Raw genomic sequence first — 21,884 nt, 5'->3', positions numbered from 1 at the left:
TTTTTATAATTTATTTTGAAGTGTTTTTTTATTATTGTGTAAACACCCCACTTATCCCTTTTAATGTTTTCTTTGTTAATCAATTGTGTCTGACATTAACAAATATTATTAGTAATACATTAATATTTGCTTGGCATCTTTTTTCCTTTGTTTTACTTTCAACTTTCATTTTTGTAAGTTTCTTACACATATCATATGGTTAGACAGTAAAACCTCATTATATAATATCTATAAGTGAATTTAATATTTTATTATGGATATACACGTATTTGGATTTTTCTATTATCTGTGATTCTATTTACCAAGTTAATTATCTATTTTTTTCTTCTTTATTTTTCTTTCTTCCCACCTAGTTTTATTTTCCTTTCTCTTTTTTCTGGTACTGTTTTGAAAAGTAACAAGAGACCATGTTCAATTTATGGTTACTTTTACATTTTAAAGCACACTGTATTAAGTTTCCTATGGTTGCTGTAAGAAATTCCACACTGTTAGTGCCTTAATACGAATTCATTATCTTACAGTCTCAAAGTCAGAAGTCTGAAATGGAGTTTCCTGGGATAAAATGAAGGCGTCATCAGTATTGTGTTCCTACCAGAAGCTCTAGGTGGGAATCCATTTCCTTGACTTTTCCTGTTTCTCAAGGCTGCCTGGATTTCTTGACTCATGGTACCTTTCCATCAAAGTCAGCAACTGCATAGCTTTGACCTCTGCTTCCATCGTCCCAACTCCTTTTCTGACTGCCTTGCTTCCCTCTTTCCCTCTACCCTGGGATTACATTAGGCCGTCCCCTCTCGAAACCTTAACAAAATCACAACTGCAAAGTCCCTTTGCCACAAAAGATAACACAGCCACGGGTTCTGCAGATCAGAACACAAACATTAGTCCACTGACCACATTCATTTGAAATGGCTCAAGTTAAACATTGTCTTCAGTCTTCTCCTGAAAAATTCGAGCACATCAAATTCTTGAAATCCAATTCCTTCCTTCAGTTTCTTTTAAAAAGGAAATGTTTTAGAAACTTTAATGAACTACATAATCAGATTGTCCATCAGCATTTGGGGGGGGGTCTTAATATTTATGTCTTTTGCTGTAAAAAAAATCATCTTTCCGAAAGTTCATGTCAAAATTAGAAATAAAAGTCTAGATAAGTGAAGGAAGACACACTGAAATTGTATCCTGTAAAAGGTAAACCACTCAAGCTCCTCTACCCTAAACTCCTAAGTTAAACGAGGGGGCGACTTCCCCTTCAATATTCAAGATACAAAACTGAAACCCTTATAAATATGGGCAAAACAAGACTGCTCTTAATTGGAATACTTGCGCCCACGGTTGTAATCAGGGTTTTTAAAAGGCTGAGGGATTCCTTAACAGCCACTAAGGCCAATCCTAACTATCACCAACCCCTCGTATCTTCCCACTGGGAAACCACCTTCAAATACATCATATGTTCTGGCCACCAGCTTCTAATCCCAGAATCTGTCTCCCCTCACCCACCATCCACTCAGCTCCACTTTTCAGAGGATCTTAATTGGATGATATAGGAAGAGAATGTAAATGTCCCTGGATCATCCAAACCCAGTGATTAAGATTTCTAGAATTTCCTTCTTCACTGTCTTTCTTTTTTGCTTTTCGACCCCCTATCCCTTCATTGTTTTTCTTGATGCCTGGTTCTTCAATTCTTCCTTTGATTCTCGGTACTACACAGAATCTTCTTCAGCTATTAAAAAAAAAAAAAAAAATACAAAAGACAACACTTCTGGTGCTCAGCTTGGGCAAAGTTGATCTCTGTGTCTCAAAGCACCAATGAGACAGGAAAATATACCCCGCTATGAATATGTAACATAATCATAATCTGACTATACACGTAATTAGAGGTAAAGAAGAATGGAAAAGGTTTGCGGACATTTTTTTAACAAGTAAATGGCCAGACACATTTAGCCTTTCTCTGCCTCACAAGGTAACAGAAATCAAATACATGACGGAACACCGTGCCTAGTTGTACAGGTTGTATACTGCTTAATTCTAGGGTTACATTTACATATACAACGACGTAAAGGGCTCCCTCTACTGTTGTGTCACATACAACCTACCTTAGGATTCATTAAGTGCCTCTTATACACCAAGCACTGCCTAAGGGGAAGAATACAAAGGTAAATAAAATAGGCTTCTCCTCTGAAGGCGAAGAAGAGGATGAACACCATCACCTCTGTAAAGTGATAAGGACCCCAGGAAGAAGCCTGGGGAATTGTATTAAATAATGGGTAGTTCTATTTTGCAATCGCCTTTGCCAGCAATGGAGAAAGAAACACCCAAAACAGATGATATTGAATAATATGGTAATGCAAAAAATTAAAGAACCACATAAAATCAAATCTTCACCTTAGGGCCAAGAATCACTGAGTGTAAAGTATATTCAGATGTAAGGGGAAAGGGATTTTATGTGCCTTTTCTAAACGTAAAATACATCATATCATAGAGCATAAGGCTGCAACATGACTATTTGATTTACATAATGTGAAACAAGGGACTTCATCTGTAACTAAACAACATGGTAAAACTATGACAAATGCACTGCTTATTGTCAAGGGCACTTAGAGTCCCTCACACGGCCAATTTCTGTTCACTTAGCAAACAAATGAATAAAGCACATTATTTCAAAAAACACGAGGTCTTTTATCCAAAAGCATTGGAAGAACCTCTCGGTGCAACTGAAGAATAAATTGTCAGCAGCATTTCAAAACCTCAGATCAGACTATAATTCTAAATCTTCAACTTCTTTCCAGAGGACCAAAATAATATATTCTTAATTTCATAATATTCAGAGATTTATTAGGGGGCTGGAGGGTTTGTTTGCCTCGACCTGTGATCGTGTGGATTCAAATTCTCTCATTTTTGGCTCATGTTGGCTCAGTGTGCCTGAAGTCTACTTCACAGAGTTTCATTATGTGAGTTTATGGAAATGATACTGTTAGACTTTGGCAATGGGGAAAGCCAATAAATTCTGCTTAAGTTCTGATTTATATTGAAAAAAATGAAATGTAGCCTTTAATTTCCAAGAATGAAGATGCATCTGAGAATAAGTCTCATTGTAGAGTTTTATAGTGCCCTGGGATATACCTATAAATGACTCATTCAAATATTATTCTATGATTTGTATTAAATTAATATATTCCTGACATTTCTATATTTTATTAAATTTTCTATCTTACTTGCCAAAGGCATTACTTTGAAACTAATTTTCAGAAGTACTGTACATAAACCAAAAGCATTTCAGTAAATAGGAAAAGCGAAACTATCACTAATGAAATGAAATTCTAAATTAAAGAGTGTTTTCACAATTTCAAAGAGTGTTTGTTCTCCACAATTTCAAAGAGAAACGGGAAAATTACACTGCGAAATCATAGAGTTGATGGTTGGGATAATATGTGTTGTGTTTTTTGTTACTATGAGCCCACAAGCACTAGGTCAGCTTGAAACTATTTGCTTCATTGTATCACACCGAACAATTTCACAAATATATTACTGCAGATAGGTTTGGATTTATACAAACGTTATTCATTTTAGTTGAAACCAAAATTAGCCAAGCTAAAATTTCCTCCTTCTAATGTGCTCACTTAACACACAACATTCAATGTTGTATGTTGTAAGATGAACGTTCATTAGAAACTAGGCTGACTATGAGTTTAGCTTGTCAAATATGGATAAGAACATGAAATCCATGGAGATTAAAATCTTTATTTTATTTTTCACAACTTCCTTGCAAAGCTGAAGATCTGATCACCTTTATTTATATTTACACTAACACAAAAACCTCATTCTTCTTTAATTACTCAAACCACTCATTTAGACTTTCCTGATCAAACAGTGCTAAGCCACTTACCAGTAAAACATTTCCTTTAGTGGGCTGATTTTCACTGCAATGAAAACAATGATATGGAGAAACAGCGACCGTCCCCACAAACCTTAGCTCCACAGGTGAGTAAAGGGAGAATTATTTGTCAGAATCTATCAAATTTATATGTGTATAGCCTTTGACAGATTTTTTTTTCTATTTTCAACCACAGATTTTTATTTCCATTGCTTTCGAAAAATACAGAAGCAATCTGTTAAGTCCTACGTATGAGGCTGAAAAAAATTGAAGTCAACATTTCTGCTAAAGGATTGAGGAGATGTACAAAGATTTTTTTTTCCAATAAACATGAAGTGGTTTAGCAAAACTGTAGTAAATTTTACCCTCAAAGAAAGGCTTTTCCATTGGTTTTGAGCAGAAGTGCTGTTCAGACAGTGAAGCTTTGGTTTTCCATCCCATAACTAAAAGATACATTCGAAATAACAATGCCTTAGTTTATCTTATCTTTGAAAAGTATAATTTGAGCATACAAAGTACATATTTAGTTCTGTGGTAGTAGTTCAAGTTTTGAAACTCTGAGGATGAATAATTATTTTATCAATTGACCTAATCCAGCAGTTTGAGACTACAAAATACTGGTTATTGTGTGTTTTGCTGGAGAATATTATCTAGAGTAGTCTCACAAATCCCAGATAGTATCACTTTCAGTTCATTCTTTTAATATATTACCCTAGCTTACAACTAAACATGCAGTTTAATTGCATTTTATGAGCATTTGACAATAAGGAAGAAGACATTTCTAAACATAAGAGCAAGTACTACTTAATGACCCTAAATAAATACTAGCATGTTTATAACCATATATAGATAAAAATGTTGATGTTTTTCTCTAAATGTGAAAAATCAAACAGTTAAACAAATATCAAGTAGTTATATGAATAAGGATACTTATATGCAATAAAATAATATGTCTGCTCCTCCCTCCAAATGATATAGACCAATAAGTGTATCAGTTTCCTATTGCTGCTGTAACAAATTACCACAAAACTTAGTGACTTAAAGCAAGAGAAATGTATTATCTTACAGTTCTAGAGATCCGAAGCCAAATGCTATAGTTCTTGCTGGGCTAAAATCAGAGCCATCAGGGCTGCATTCTCCCAAAAGGCTCAAAGGTGGAATCTGTTTCCTTGCCCCCTCCAGCTTCCAGACTGCCTGCATTCTTTGGCTTGTGGCCCCCTTCCTCCATCTTCCAAACCAGCAGCATTAGCATCATCCACTGTCTGTGACTCTGACCTTCCACTCCCTTTTCCATCTTTTAGGATTCCTTTGATTACACTGGTCCCATCCAGATAATCTGGGATAATCTCCCCATCTCAACATCCTTAATCATATCTGCAAAGTCCCTTTTACCATGTAAGGGAACATATTCCCAGGTTCTAGGGATTCAGGTGTGAACATCTTTGGGGCACATTATCCTGCTTTCCACAATGAATGACATGAAAAGACTTGCAAGACATAGTGTAAAGTGGAAAAAACAGAAAACAAATAGAGCAAACAGTGTATCACATGACATGATGTCCTCTACAATACATACCAACTCAACACTGGTTACCTTTGGGCAACTTGTACCATGAGAACATGTTCATGCATTATTTGGGGGTGGGGAGGGAGAGAATTATGCTACAGTGTTTCCTAAAGAACTATTTCCTAAGGTCGTATTTAAAATAGATTTTTAAGGGAAAATATGTATTATAAAACAGTATATAAAATGGGGACTTCAATTTCATGGATAATATTCTGTTTTCTACATAGAAGGGTGAATAGACAGTTGTTAATTTTATTATTCCCTATATTTTCTTTATATGAAATACATCACACAACTCTTTTTAAAGAGAATACCTTTTACACTGCTATTGAAGGCTGGCAACAAGAGAACAAATGATGAATAGTTAGTTAAAAGCATTGCTTTTAAAGCTTTATAACAGAAGAGAAAATATTGGATGCAGGAGATTCTTTTTTTCAGTTTTAAAGAGAAAAATGGTATTGGAGTTAAGGAACAGAATTAATGTGGAAATACCGGTGGGGCAAGACAAAACTTGCATGTAGAGTATGACCCCAATATTATACATATATGTATTTAGTGACACAAATACATAACATATAAAACTGTAGAAATATACTTAAAATAGTTACCTATAATTATTTCTAGGTAGTAGAATCACAAGCTAATATTTTATCTTTATTCTTGTCTTTCTCAAATTTTTATAATAAATGGATTACATTTTTAATATAAGAAAAATATGAATTAGTAGTTTAATTATGATTACCATCCTCTTTAGTCTCAGAACAATAACCTACTCCTATGAGGAGAAGGAAGACAGATTTTACCAATCGAGAAAAAAGTATATAAAAACGATTCATGATTAAAGCATGCTGGAAATCTAATTTCTCTACGTCAGAGTGGCGGTCAATATAGGTTAGAAGTACAAATTAACCACATGCAATAACTTATGTGATCGTAAATAATACTATGGATTGTATATGGCATTATAAACTTTTTTCAGAAATATATTTAGTACTATAATAGATTGAAGAATCTTGTCATGCAAAATTATTACAAAATATAACTTCATATTAAAAATAAAAAAATGAGGTCTATACATTCCCTAGTAATCCTAATCATCTTCATTAAGAGCAATATTTGCTACTCTATTATTTTTACAAAGAAATTCTTTAAAAAATGTTTGGTTAAGTAAACTTTAACATTTGCTAAACTTATTCAAACAAAAAAGTGCTTAAAGTCATACACCAGGTAAATTTTAGTATAAGTCAATTTCTTAGAGGACCCCCAAAATGAAGTGACTGACAATGGCCTGTACATTTAATTACATGATCTTTCCAAATCTACCCTGTCACTCTGAAATATTAAGGACCTCTACCATAGAAAAAATACATGTTTTTGAAATATATTTTAACAATCCTAACAATATAATTTTCAAAGAATTAAACATATTTTAAATAAATCTGTGAAAATTTAGCAGAGAATTGAGAAAATTATGAGATAAAGGAATTAAATCTTAGTTACTTGCCAAAAAACTTAATGGACTCACACCTTTATTTTGCCTATAATCTTACAAAACACTGATTTTTTTTAATAAAGCTATTAAGTGTGATATTGGCTATAAATTATGTGCATGTAAATACCCTTTCATAGATTAATAAAGTACACTTAAGAATTCATTAAGAATTTTTGTTGATAGGGCTTTTTTCCCCATACATAAGAGATATCATCTAATGAAAATGAAAACATCATTTAAGGAAAAGACAATGGTCTTTTGGACTCACTTTTTTCCTGACAGGTAGTGAGTGAGTCATTGATCTTAACATTGCTTCCCCTGTTTATGTAATGTATCTCTTTTCTCCAGCCAATTCAAAATTTCTTTTCTGTATCTTTAGTTTTGATCACTTTCTCTAGGATATATCTAGGTCTATAAGTTGTTGAAATTTTTGCCATTACATCTTCAAATAATTGGTCTTATCCATTCTCATTCTCTTCTTCAGGGATTCCAATTACAACCACATTAACTGGTAAATCTAACGTCAAAGCTATCTCAGGGTTGGTTTCTATTGACTACTTTTCCTTGACGATGCTTCACAATTCCATGTTTCTCTGCTTGGCTAATTTTTACTATGGTTTAGACATTGTGGATAATATATTATGGAGATTCAGGATTCTGTTACCTTCCTCTGAAGAGTACTAACTCTTGTTTGGGGAGGCAGCTCAGTTACTGGCTGATCGCTCAGTTTGAGTTTATTCTTTGGTTAGGAGGATCTATCAGAAGCTCAAGATTATTCCCACAGCTTTGTAATTTGGTGGGACTCAGCCTCCAAACGCTGTCTCCCCTAAAGATACTATGGGGACGAGGTTTCAGGATTTGTTAGGGAAGATCAAGAGCAGGCATTTCCCTGAATCATGATCCCTACCTAGTATGAAGGCACAGCCTGTCTGTTTTCTCAGCTAAAAGTCAGGAGTAATAATCAGGTATTCACAAGGTTGTTCTACTCCTGTGGCCTGAATCTGCTCACTTCCTAGTATCTTTTTAACATCTAAACTCCATAGCAACAGCATCTGTTAATTCTGGGCAGTTTACATCTGTGTGTATTCAGACTAGCCTTTCAAAGTTCTCCCAGATGACCTGCATATGGGCTTCTGGCACCATTCCCTGCATCGAGCCCTCACCTCTGGTGCCCTCAGCAGGACCACTGTACTCCACCGAGATTCCGCTTGCTGACTGTCGTGCAGGAGATCCTGCCGACTACGCCAAGTGTCACGCAGGACGGCCTGCAGGGTCTCAGCTCCCACTCCCCACATAAGAACGCAGGACATGGTGAGGCCAAAAAGGAACACCCACGGAGCCATAAGTAGGAGAGTCATATCTCTATACTCTCGCTGGCGGCTGGGTTGGAGAAACAGGAAATAGGAGCAACACAATTCTCAACCCTCACTGTGCCGCTTGCAGGCTCAGCCACCATCTTCTTGCTAGCTCCCCCTTTTTCCTGCTAGCCTAGCCACGGCAGTTATATTCATGGCTAATGGCTCACTGGTTACAGCTGACGGCCAACTAGCCACAGCTGATGGCCATTTGATCACAGTCGATGGCCATTTACTACCTGAGCCAGCACCTTTCTATGTGAGGCCAAGAGCCTGGAAACTGCTTTTTGGGGCTCTGTCCCCACACTGACCAAACACTGTCCCCAGGAAAAACACTGGTTGACTGTGGGGCTCCAGTAATCATTCTTCCTTCTTTCAGAGTTGCAGTCTTGCATTGCTCATTCTCCAATGACTGAAACTAGTAGCCAAAAAAGTATTTTCCAGTTTTACGGTTGTTTATTACAAAAAGTCCAGTACCAGGTACACCTGACTGTGTAAGTCCAACTGTGTTCTTACATAGAGATTTTTTTCACCTTTATGAATTATTTATAATTAGGATAGCTTTTATGTAGTTCAGCAACAAGACGCTATCATGTACTCAATACACTCATTACAGAAAATCATGTTTAAATGTTACTGTGTGTTATGGGATGTGAAATGTCAACACCATTGGTACTAAAATTAAGTTGCTAGTGAACAAGTAATTATCATTCATTTTTACTAGCTCTACAAGATACATTTATCAATAATTACTAAAAGAGTGCTCATATGCAGTATATTGTTGCTCATTATCTCATTTTCTTATATATATATATACATAACACTTTATTACAAATGCTTGTGATAAGACAGACATTCATAATGCAGCTCAAACTTCATTCACTTGAAACATTTTTCTCAGCTGGAACCAGAAAGTTTGTCAGGTCCTGAATTGGGTTACTTTATACGGTGATGACTGAAAAAGACAACACTGTGGGTTCATAATTTCGAAGTTCCACCAAAATTCACCATAGTTTTCACTTATCATCATCAATGGCTGTATCTTCACATTAAAAATTGAGGGTAAACTATTCTTTTAAACAGTAACTAATCAAATGTTTTGTCCATATGCCATCCAATAAATGGCAGTTCAAAAATCAGTTATTATGAATTGAGGCAAATGACTAACATCATTATGCCAAAAGCTTTTTGGAACACAAAATCTGGCCTTCTGGAATAAAAGCGCTGTAAGAAGGGATTAATTAATAAGATTAACGGCCATTTAATTGGCTTTGGAAAATTTACCTTGTTATAAGTATAGCTGCATCCACGGAAGTCATGTCCTCTCCCCAGCTTGTGGACATTTCTAAATGTATATCATTCTTTTTGCCAAATTCTTCATGTTGCCACTTACAAAAGCTTTCTAGCATTTTCTCTCCATGGTGCCCGATATATAGATCTGCCTACAAAAGAAGAGATTTCATTTCAAGGCCAATTATTCTCAGATATACAAAAACACTAAAACCTGAGCGAACTTCCTGAATTACTAAAGCAAATGCTGGCCATGGCATTAATTAGAACCTGAAAGCGATTCAGGATTAATTTAGCCTGAGCGAAAAACCTGAAAACTTTGTGAAGGTACGATAATTACAAAGTTTGTTTAGTGTTACTCAGGAAAAGGAGAGAGGTGCAATGGAATATCGAGAATGTGGAACTTTTAGACTTAACTCATTATTTCTATAATTTAAGAAAAAAGGTTTTACAAAGTGCCATTTAAGCAGCATGCTAGAATGATGTCACAGAACAATCTTCACTTCAAATGAATTACAGATAAGAAAAGGCTTTAGAAGCACATCATGTTTACAAAAGAAAATAAAACTGTCATTAAATATGACTTCTTAAAATTACTTTTAGAAAGTTAAGGTTTGTGGCCAGGATCCTTGGAAACTCAGAACATTCCATTTTTGGAATAAAATGGAGGCATTAACCAAAACTAAAGACCAGTTTATGTATACGCTAAGTGACTCCGTGGACATTTCTGGATTTTAAGTCAATAAAAAAGAACATCTGTAACATTCCCTTCAGTTAAAAGAACCTGAACACAACTTCTCATCCACAAAATTGAACAAAAAACTCAAGACTTTCTTACTGGAGTTTCATGGAGCAGAACAAGCTTTATCACACGAAGATTGACCTGCACACCAAGACTCTTGTGTTGGAAAAGGTTAAAAACCTAAAAACAAATAAAAATAAAAATCCTAAAATAAAACTGAGAAACATCTTAATTTTCCTTAAAGCCCAGACATGGGAGAAGTCTCAATTCAGTTGAGAAATCGTATAGATTTTAAATCTTTTCACTTATTTAAAAATTAGCTTAATAAGCAATAACAATGTAGTAAATGCATTTTAGACACCAAGAAATTTAGACCTAGCATTAGAATTTTTCTTAATTCTTAATTCACAAAACGCAAGTGTCCTCTTTCCTTCTGAGAAACAGTCCTGAAAACCCAGCCTGCTTTATGTCACCTCCCAATTCATTCCTTAGAGTCTTTGTTTCTCTCCCAGGCTAGCGGCCAAACAGAAACGGGATTTTCAAAGCTCCCCCCTCCAATGGTGCCCATTGAAGACAAGTTCGTGGGCCATTGTTGCTTAATGGTTTCAGATCATCATTATAACAGGTTTTCTCAAAACGGAGTGTGTGCAGGAATGATGGAAAGCCAGGTGAGTGTTTTGCGTGGTATCCTGAGTTTCTATAAAATTCAGCATTGATTTAATTTGTAATAGAATATAAAAGTGGCACAGAAAACCCATGCTTTCTGAGATAGCACTATTTAGAAGAGACTGACATCGGTCGGTTGTTAGTCTACCCTATACAGAAAGCTGGTGGAGTGTGTGCAGGAGGTCGCTGAATGTACACAGAAATGACTAACGCGTGAGAAAACCTGTTCACTGGAAACACAAGCCAAATGATAGCAAAAAAAATAGTTTAAAAAAAGGGGTCGATTTTACAAAAACATAACATATTTATCCTTGAATCAGTGGTGCTTACCCTCCCTTATATATGGTAACTGGAATTATAAATGGACATTTGCCTTTGGCTTCTATTTATATTTATTGTCCTCTAAGAACCACTCTTCACTACAACCTTCTGATTCCGCCTTGAAGACGGTTTACCCAACACCGTATGCAATTAGGTAAAAGGATTCATTGGGTAGTAAGCATCCATAAGATGGTAGGTACAAATTAGATTTCTCCAGTCCAGAAATTGTCAGCTGAAGTTAGCTACATGTAATTCTGCTGGTTAAAATTTTAGCTACTAGCTCTTACTCATCAACTAGTATTATTACTGACATCCACACTTACATACCTATATAAGAGCTCAATGGATTACCAACCTCCATTTTTCTTCCACCTCATAATCCATAGTACTGTGGGTGGGGCCGTGCAGGTAAACAAATATTACAACATTTCTGCTAATGTCAACAAATGACCCTTTATAAATGAGAATGAAAAGAAGGACACCAAAAAAGAGAGGAAAGAATAGAGAAAGTTTTGCCACATCAAAATGAACGATAAGGGTTTGTTGTTTTTCTTTTAACTAGACAATGTGAATTATTATTCTGATATCTCTTTTGAGATGGATCAAGTTGGTAAACCTAAAGAATTTTTTTACTGATGTCAATAAAAGAAAGGAATAGCAATGAGTTAATTTTTAAAGAACTTCATATACTCACACATTTCTTCCTTAGAGTTTTCTTGAAAAAATTCCAAGCGCACGTTAAAGTTTGCCTACCATATTTAAGATGGTTAGAATGAATCTCCTGGCTGCATCTGCTCCATGATAGGAAACCATTGCTGGGTCTGCAACCACTACAGTCTCTATGTTGTATTCTTGAGGCAATTTGTATGAATAGCGTTTCCCTCTTCCACTTTCTGTTATTTTTTTAGATCTAGGTCTTCCTTTATCTGTAACAGAGAAATGAATTTTTAAATGTGCCTCCATCTTGGCAAGGTGAACAAAAGAAATTGTTTAATAGTTATAAAAATGTGTATTGAACACCAACATGTAATGATGATACAATGCCGAGCAAAACCAAGTTAAGTTCCCTTCACACCTGGAACTGAAAACGACATTTGGCTTTGGAGTATGACTTTGGAAACAGACCCACTGGACTTCTACGTTCATTAGCTCTGCCATGTGGGAAACTAACATCACTAAGTCAGCCCTAGTTGCCCCATTTGTAAAATGAAAAATACTAACACCTACTTTTTAGAGTTGTTGAGGGCTTATAATAAGTCCCATTAGTAAAATTCTAGCATAGAGATTCATATAAATAAAATAACTCAATAAATAAAAGATAACACTATTTTTATTTTGAAACCAGTGACAAAATAAAGGCCTACTTGCAAAACGTGCCTGAGATGACTTCCCCACACATCCTAATTTCAGGCAGGTGCCCCTAATTACTAAAACATTATGCATGGGTTACAAAGGATTTGGTTCTGCCTTCCATCAGGATCATATACAAGTTATGACCTTAGGGTAATAAAGATTCCTCAAACAGGGCCAAATAAAAGTAGTAACCACAAATAAACATATTTATAAATTTAACTACATAAAAATGTAAAATTTCTGTTTATTAAAACATGCCACTATCATAATGAAAAGCATGCCACCAACTGGGAGAAGATATTTACAATGCTTTCCCATAATAAAGAAATAAAAGCTACTCTAAATCAATGACAGATAACCCAATTGAAAAATTGGCAAAAGACTTGAACAACCATTTCTCACAAGAAAGATATCCAAATAGCTAATGAGAAGCATATGAGAAGGTTCTCAGTCTCATTGGTCTTCAGGGAAATACAAATTAAAACCACAATAAATTAAATTAATTAAAATCTCAAGAATGGCTAAAATAAAGAGATGATTATATCAAGTGTTGACAAGAATGTGGGGACAGCTGCAAGTACCATACACATACATGTTGCGGGTTTAAATTAGGACAAACACTGAAAACCTGATTGGCAGTACGCACTAAAGTGGAACGTATGTGTACCCAGTGATCCAGGGTCTAAAATATATGCTCACCAGAAATGCATGCAAATCACATACACAAATTATTCAGAGCAGTACTATATTTGAACACAGTTCAAATAACCACACTAGTATAAAGAATAAAGACATTTGGGGCTATTCATACAATGAAATGCTATATAGCAATGACATTAAATCAACTACTGCAATCTGTGAAAATATGGATGAACCTCATAACCAAACAGAAGGTTGGCACAACAAGAAGCCAGTTACAACAGACTAGGCCGGGTAGGATTCCATTTATAGAAACATCAAAAACTAGAAAGACATGATGTTAAACATCAGGATAGGAAATCTTAGGGCAAAAGAGACTTGTACCTATGAGTGGGCACGAGGAGGGCATCTGTGGTACTGAAATTTTCTATTTCTGATCTGAGTGGTATTTGCATGGCTATGTTCATTTTGGGAAAATCCAGCAATTATACATCATTTATGTAACTTCCTGTAAGCATGTGATTCTTCAATAATTAATTTATGACTTTAACAGCTGTATTGAGGTATAATTTACATGCCATAACATGTAGCCATTTAAGTGTACAATTCAATTAGTTTTAATAAATTTCTACAGTTATGCCACCATCTCCACAATCCACTGTTAAATCAGGTATCACCTGCTCCGCTCCTTGCCATTTATCAAAATTCTGTTGATATCACTAAACTGCTATCAACGCCTTTCCCAAACTTGTTGGACTTGTATTTCCTTCCTATAATTTTTGTGGAGTCCCTGGAAGTAAACATGTGTATTTCATTATTCATATTTCCTTGGATGTCTCTAACTTTGTTTTGAATTTGGAAATAAGTATTCTCACATTCTAGTCCATCATCTTGGTCTCTGATAAATTCCTTTTCTTGAGTCTTGTTCCAGGTGCTTTGGCTTTGGATTGCCTATTCTATTGTATTCTATTCTATTGTATTCTATTGTATTGTATTGTATTGTATTCTATTCTATTCTATTCTATTCTATTCTATTCTATTCTCTATTCCACCTGTATTGCCCTCTAACACCTTTTCATGTGCCAGAATTAATTTGTCTCTTAAATTCTTGAACCCTTCTTTTATTGATTTCTACAGCCAACTCAGTTAGCTCTGAGTGCTAACATGAACTGGATCTCACCACCATTGCTGAAAACTTCATTGGTCTCAGGTATCTCCATAATTTACAGTTTCTCACTTTTTCTCACAGCAACACAGATTAAAAAGCTATTTAACAAATAAAGTTTTACCCAAATATCAATAGTGTCAGTTAATTAAGTTAACCAAAGTGTTATGAAAATAAATACAAAGACTCCTTACTTATGAAATTAAGCTTTATATCACGAAACAAGATAATGTAAGAAAAAACAATAACCTTCTGCAACAGAATCACTATACTTAAAAGTAAATTTTAGGGATTTATATGCAGTACCAGAAGTTAATATCAACGATCTTGATGAAGGACAACATAAGAAAGTGGTTTTATTAGTATCTAAGATCTATGGCAGTGAAGAATGAATTTTTTAGTTTTTCTAATTGTAATCTCAATCCTACCTACAGTTATACATTAGTACACAGTTACATAAACTTACAATATTTAGGAGGGGATGTTCGTACAAGCAGGTGAAAAGACTCATCTTGGCAGGGTAAACACCTCATGAACTGATGATGGGAAAAATTAGATGACAGACTGATAGATAGATAGATAGATAGATAGATAGATAGATAGATAGATAGATAGATAGACCGATGTGAGTGAAAACCATGCAGTGCTAGGAAAAGAGAGGATAAGATGATTGGCAAAATATTAGAAAGTAGACATCATCATAAGCAAAATTGATCAAACTTAGGGGAATAAAAAGGGAAGTAGTTAGAATTACTCTTTCTTGTTGCTGTTGTTTGTTTTGGTTAATGCATAGGGTGGGAGTTGTTTAGTTCTGATTTTTGAGTGACTGGGTAGATATTGGGAGGTTTGGGCGGGAAGATGATGGGTTCAGCTTTAGATTTATTAAGTCAGAGGTGTCTGAGAGACATCTGAGTAGAAGTTACTACACACTTGACAGTCAGAAGAGAGGTTTAAATGGAGACAGAGTTTGGAACTAATCAATGTGTAAGTGAAGCTGAACCCATCAATTTGGATTTTATCACCCTGGGAAAGCATGTGCAATAAAAAGTAAAAAGGAGGAAGTTCTAGGAAATGCCTATATTTAGGGAGTGTTCATGTGGAAGAAGACACGCCACGGAAGAAGACAGAGGTAAGAAAAATTGAAGGAGAACTAAAATGAAACCAAGGGGATAAAAAGTTATAAAATGAGGGGCTTCTGAACTGTACCAAGAGTGGTAAATAGACCATGTAAGAGAGAGAAGTTTGTTTCCTTTCTTGCCCCATATAGTGACAGCTTTGTTGGCCCCAAACTGTCAGTGTGTGGCGCCCATATTTGCATGTTATATTTAAATAGGCTACTTGGAACATTCTAGGTTTCTTAAGAATCTGAACTTCATGGTAGATGCCATCATAAAAGTTAGCCACTGTGTGTGAAAATCATATTGAAGTAATCTTTTTATTAAGTCGCTTCCTTTGAAGTTTTCATTGTCTGCATCAACTATGCTGAGCTCATTCTTCATCTCATAAATCTTGAGACCATTTTCTACCCATATGCATGTATAAAAACAACGTAATTGATACCGCACACTTGCAGTTAGAGAAGAGATTTTAATATGCGTGTTCACCAGTGCTCGGTGTATGATGTCCATCATATCCTTTACATAATGACAATAATCTCCACAACCGTCACGGACGGCGTATGGAAATGATTTCAGTATTGTTCTGAGTCCCACACATACACATAAGTTTATACCAAACTGTTAAGGAATATATATCAATAATGTCACTTGCCTGCTTAAAATCTTCAAAGACCACATTTTTGCCTTCCAGATAAAGCACTTCCCAGGGCACACAAGTCCCTTCATTATCTAGTCGATGACTACCTCCCCAGGGTTAGCTCACGACCATATTGCAGACATTTGGCTTCTGCTCCCCTGGTCGATGCTTTCTCCTGCCTTTATACTTCTGCATGCATGGTTCCTTCTGCCCGAAATGCTCTTTCCTTGACTAACAACATGCACTAAAAATTTCACATACGTTTTTCATTTGCACACATAATCTCACTTAATTCTGACAACAGCTCTGAGCTTCGGGTATCACTATCCCCCTTTGGTGTAGTGTAAATGGAGCTTTTGAGAGAGAAAGTAAGTTTTCCAAAGTCACACAGCTAGTAAGTGGTAGCACAATACTGTGAACACAGGCATCTGGCCCCAAAGTCCATTATCGGGAACTGCACGTGCTGTCCGCTTTCCTGCCTGTGCTATGGATGAGTTTTACTTTATCTTTGAGGCTCAGCCCCCCCAATATCAGAAGCTTGGGATCTTGTGTACTGAGTCTCTCACACTTCTTATCACATTACAGTGTAGTTACTCATTTACAGTTTGCCTAAAATAATACATTGGTCGCCTCTTGAGAAAAGAGTTGTGTCATTTAGCTCTACGTTTCTGTCAGGTGACAGGTTGTGTTTATGTGGCAAATAATGAAGCTAAAGGTCAAAAGTTTAAGGGAACTGAGTAAGAGTACCTTGCTGGAGTGAGACTAATGTATGCCTTGAACTCGGGGTTGCTGACCCTCAAGCTCATGTGCCCTCCCCACCTTTATGTTGTCTTTTAATAAAAGAACAGGACAAAATCATCTGAAAGTATGAAGGTCCCTGTTTCAAAAAAATGTCATGTAATAAATACATATAAACTAATATACCTAAGGCTTTACAATGATGAAGGGAAATAGTGCGAAGACCAAGTTGAATACAAGTAAACTTGACAATTCCATTGTACAAAGGCAAATGCTTCCATGTTATTCAAATTCGAATCATGCATCTAATATGTTAATACATCATCCTGAAGTAAGAAGGAAAGAGCTACAATTAGACATACCGTAAATTAATATTTTATTTCACGGATTGTCAATTTTAAAATGAATTTTTAAATTCTAGCCTCTTAAAACGCAACTGAAAATAGGTAAGCTCAATAAATCATCCAACTAATGACAGCTTGGCACTTCTGGCACACAAGTGCTTGATCCAAATGGGTCAATTATTATATAACAGTTATGCCTAACAAAAAAATAATTAAAACTTTATGAGAAATGCTTGCCAAATACGAACCATGTATTTATGCTTTATAAACCTATTAAAATTAAGAATTTTCTAGAAACCTTTCCTCCAGGCACAACAGCACACAAAGCCTGCTTTGTGTCATCCGTGTACATGAGTAATTAGAACAGCTGGAACTTACTATGATTCAAAAGTTGCACAGTGTAGATTTCCAGTATAACTCATACAAGGCTATCTACTTAAATGACTAAATCCAAGTTGTTCCTCTTATCATTTCTGGATGCAAAAGCCTTTCTTTTGCTTGTTCGTCACGCTATGACTTTCGTCCAGCTACTATGTCTTTTGTGTTTATAGCTCTAAAAATGAAGAAGGGGGTGTGCCTTATTTAGATTGACTTGATCATGTGCCTTGAACTGTGTGACAGAGACAAACCACTTAACCACTTTTGAAGATGATCCCCATACAGACTGATCTCATGAGCTTTCACGAAAGAGAACAGAAATCACAGTTAATTTGAGGTGAATATATCTAAACAGAAACATACAGTAATTCTTTCTGAATCCAAACACCCTAGACAACTGATGATATGAACAACCTATGGCCTCTGTAAATGTTACCATCATCATAATTCCTACATCTAAACCAGCCTCAAACACCATAACCAACTTTAGAATTAATATCCTGGCACTAATTACATTCACACCTAATTTTTAAATCTGCAAGTCAAATTTTAAAGTCTTTACACCAAAACTTCTTCAATAAATTCCTACTTCCTTAGATTCTAACTAGAAATATTTCTCATATCAGTGGATAGTCACTGAGATGTCCGGTTTATATGTCTAAAAATGTTTCCTCAGGGAACTTCTAGTTATTTTCTGAATGATGGCTATGACTTTCAGGTTCTACTTAAATAAGAGAAATCATTCATTTCCCTTACCATTCTTGCTAATGCCATAGAGCTCTGCCAAATGAAGTAAGGAAGTGTACAAAATAGTCACAATTTTATTTCTGTGAAGAACTGGCAGACAAACAGAGGCGAGGATTTGGTGGTTGGAAATGTTTATGTGCTTCTGAAAACTGCCAGATTTAAGGGAGTCTGATACTGAGAATACAATTCAAAGGAATAAATTTTTACTCTCCTTCCTAGTCCTCTGATAATTTTAACCTCGAAGATGACTTTTACTTGGGTCAAATAAAAAGAGAAAAAAAGAAAGAGTAGAAGAATCTTCTGGTCAAAGGAAGGAGGTAGCTGTGATGTTCTCACAGGGGAGGACTAAAATAAGGCCATGAGCTCACAGTATCAATTTCAGGAGAGCTGGAATTCTGTCAGTGTCATTTCTATTCCAGTGAGGTGACCCATATCCCATGAGGAACACTTCCCAATTCAGGAAAGATATAGGGCATTGTATGTATTAATCTCTGAAGTCCTTTTGAGTTTCTATTTTTTTATATTAAAATGTAGCACTTCACAGAAACTCAAAAGACAAGTCTAAAATAAATATATTTAAATGCCATTAACCAAAAGAGATTGCATACTAACAAAAACTGATAAAGCTAGTGGATGGATGGCCAGGTAGATGATAAGAAGGGAGGGAGGGAAGGAGGGAGGGAGGGCAGGTGGGAGAGTGGAAGGCAGGGGGGAAGGAAGGGAGGGAGAGCTGAAGAGAGAAAAAAATTTGAAGGATTCATCTCACATTGCATATTTAGTTAAATCTCTCAGGAGAAAGCATTACCTGAAATGACACCACAGTAATGGCCGTGAGGAGGTGACTTCTCTGTGACTTTCTCCTCCATGGACCTTTTCTGCCTATATACTCGGTGTGGGTGACCTGTTATGGCCATTGTATCATTGAGTGGTTCAATAAATATGAAGTCCTCATTGAGCTGTATAAATCCCATCTGGAATATATAACACAAAAAGATATATAAGAAATACCATTTGAATAAACTACTTTCTAGGTTCTCCTATTCACACACACTCTGTTTTCGTTCACATATGTGCATACATTCTTCTAGTGAAGCTATTTTAGCAACTGCATAATAAAGTAACTGTCTTCCCATTTTATTACTTCATCTTTATGTACTTTATTGCACCAGCATAAACTTCATTTAGTTAGTCTTAGCCTGTGTGGGTGGGAGGCTAAATGCCAGCAACAGATGCACAGTAAAAATTCTGGAATGTTAAAGGCTCACTTTGGTAGACCCATGGGGTCACTTACATGTACACCGTGTACAGAAGAGCAATACAGTTTTTAATTGCATACAATACACAGTCCAACTTTTTGACAATCATTATTTAATAAAATAAGTCATGTAACATATCAAAGCAAACGTAGGAGACATAGCATTGAAGTTATTATAAAAATATTCTTAAAGTCTTCTACTAAACATTTGGAAAACCTTTGAATAATAAATTACAGAAAAAATAAAGCATCACTTACATAAACAAGTTTCATTTCATACAGTGACATGTTTTTAACATTTGCCAATTGAGGACAGAGGGCTAAAAACTATAAAATATGGTTGTGATCAATAAAAAGAACTTATAACAAGTAGGTATCCTTTTATTATATCGAGGCTAAGCCTAGTCATTTCTTTCCTTCCTTTTTTAGAATATAAATGTGCATTATAACTAGGAAAATATTTCACATGGAAGAACATATGACTCAATCTTTTCAATTTTTATTATTTTACTCAACTGTAATATATATAAATATATATTTGACTATTCCGTTAACTCTTTAGTAAATACTGTTGAAGAAATAATCCCTGAGAATCTGCATTATTCATATCCAATCTGCTAAATCAAAGTTCTTAAATCTCTTTTGCCTTAATTATGTGAAATGTATAGTTCATTTTAATTTTATCCACCTAAACCTAGCATAGTAATAACATAATTACTTCTTCATGTATAGTAATGCTTCCAAACTGAATATTAGAAAAAATCTACACTAAAAAAAAAAAAAGGTATGTTTTCCTTAGAAGTGTAGAAGAGGGTTTATTCTTTTGTTTTAACTATTAAAGTGTGTTGCTTCTTCTATACAGAAAGACCAGGTGATTGCCAACATGCCACCTCATTTTATTCTGTAAGAATTGACATTAAGAATAAATCTAAAAATCCTCATCAATTTCATTTTATTAAATTTTTACATAACCAACAAAATTCTCTAGTACTAGAATAACAGTTCCTCCACCTCCGTCTGTCCCCTTCTCTCTTTCCTGGTCTCCCCCTCTCCCTCTCTTTCACACACACACATACACATACATACATGTACACATCATTTGGGGGTGGAGATGATGCAAAAAAGATTTATTCTTATGATTCTTTCAAAACATGTATATCTTTGGGCCATCTTTTGTGTAATTTTAATACGACTTCCAATAAGTTCTTTCATTTTTCATACATGTTTTTCATTCTCTCGAATATGAAACTAGCTTGCATTTTAAAGTAATTCTATGAAACCCAAAAAATTGTCCCTAGAGAGTAATTTGATGGGGGGAAAGAGAGAATAACATAGATTTATAAATGGAAATAATCATTTAAAATGTAGCATGTCTACACGTGGATTGAGGATCCAGATTGTGAAAATACAGAAATGTTACTCTTATAGTATGTTAGTGTGATTCTGAGGTTCTGTCAGTATTCAAGAGCACTAATGAAACTGACAGTGTGGCTGATGATTAAAATAATAATTGTTGTGATAGTTAGAGCATCTCAGATAAACATGCTCAGTGTCTCAAAATCATAACACATTCTTTCAAAAGAATATAAGCATGGTTAGATTTATAACAATAAATCCTATACAATGTAATTGCATACTATCATATAAAATTTAATGATTACAAGAACAGATTCTGGATTTAAGATTATTTGAGTTCATAACCTACTGCTAGCTATGCAACTATGAGAAAGTTACAGCACCATTATCTGTAAGATTCATTTTTTTAAAAGCACATGTACTTTTCTTATCACACAATCTGATATTGGGTAACCACTCCATAAATATTCACCATATTTTTATTTTATTAATAAGAATACCCACAATAACTATAAAGACCCAAAAATCTGAGTGTGGAGTAAGAGCTCAGAGAGTCCAAACAAGCAAAGTTTATTCCTCTTTGTATCCACTTATTAGCATATTAAATATTGTCTGAAATAAATGGGTTCTTTTAGTTAGAATTGGAAACCTCTTCAAAACATAGAATTATCTGTTGTGTGAGGATGTTATCGACAGACGTTTTTTAAAATGAGAAGGCCACTTTTAAAAAGGAAAAAAATGTTGGAATAATTATAAATGGTGACTCATTCATTTAATATATATTTACTGTCTGGCCACAGTGTGCCAGACTCAGTTCACTCAGGGGCACACTCAGCCCCCAGTGTTCAGTGTT

The 21,884-nt window shown here is 35.2% G+C and overlaps 1 protein-coding gene across 1 annotated transcript in view; it reads right to left on the bottom strand.

The window, feature by feature from the left end:
• The window catches only part of ADAMTS19 (ADAM metallopeptidase with thrombospondin type 1 motif 19), a 226,830-nt gene that overhangs the window by 158,300 nt on the left and 46,646 nt on the right, over positions 1 to 21,884 (bottom strand). Inside the window, exons 3-6 of the mRNA XM_033096500.1 lie at positions 19,226 to 19,391; positions 12,055 to 12,227; positions 10,411 to 10,494; positions 9,567 to 9,724 (exon numbers count right to left, since the gene is read on the bottom strand). Coding sequence (XP_032952391.1) covers positions 9,567 to 9,724; positions 10,411 to 10,494; positions 12,055 to 12,227; positions 19,226 to 19,391 — 581 coding nt within the window. The remainder of the gene's footprint in view (positions 1 to 9,566; positions 9,725 to 10,410; positions 10,495 to 12,054; positions 12,228 to 19,225; positions 19,392 to 21,884) is intronic.

This window comes from Rhinolophus ferrumequinum, chromosome 24 (assembly GCF_004115265.2).
Source record: "Rhinolophus ferrumequinum isolate MPI-CBG mRhiFer1 chromosome 24, mRhiFer1_v1.p, whole genome shotgun sequence".
Lineage (NCBI taxonomy): Eukaryota > Metazoa > Chordata > Mammalia > Chiroptera > Rhinolophidae > Rhinolophus > Rhinolophus ferrumequinum.
This window is presented reverse-complemented; position numbering and strand designations above follow the sequence as displayed.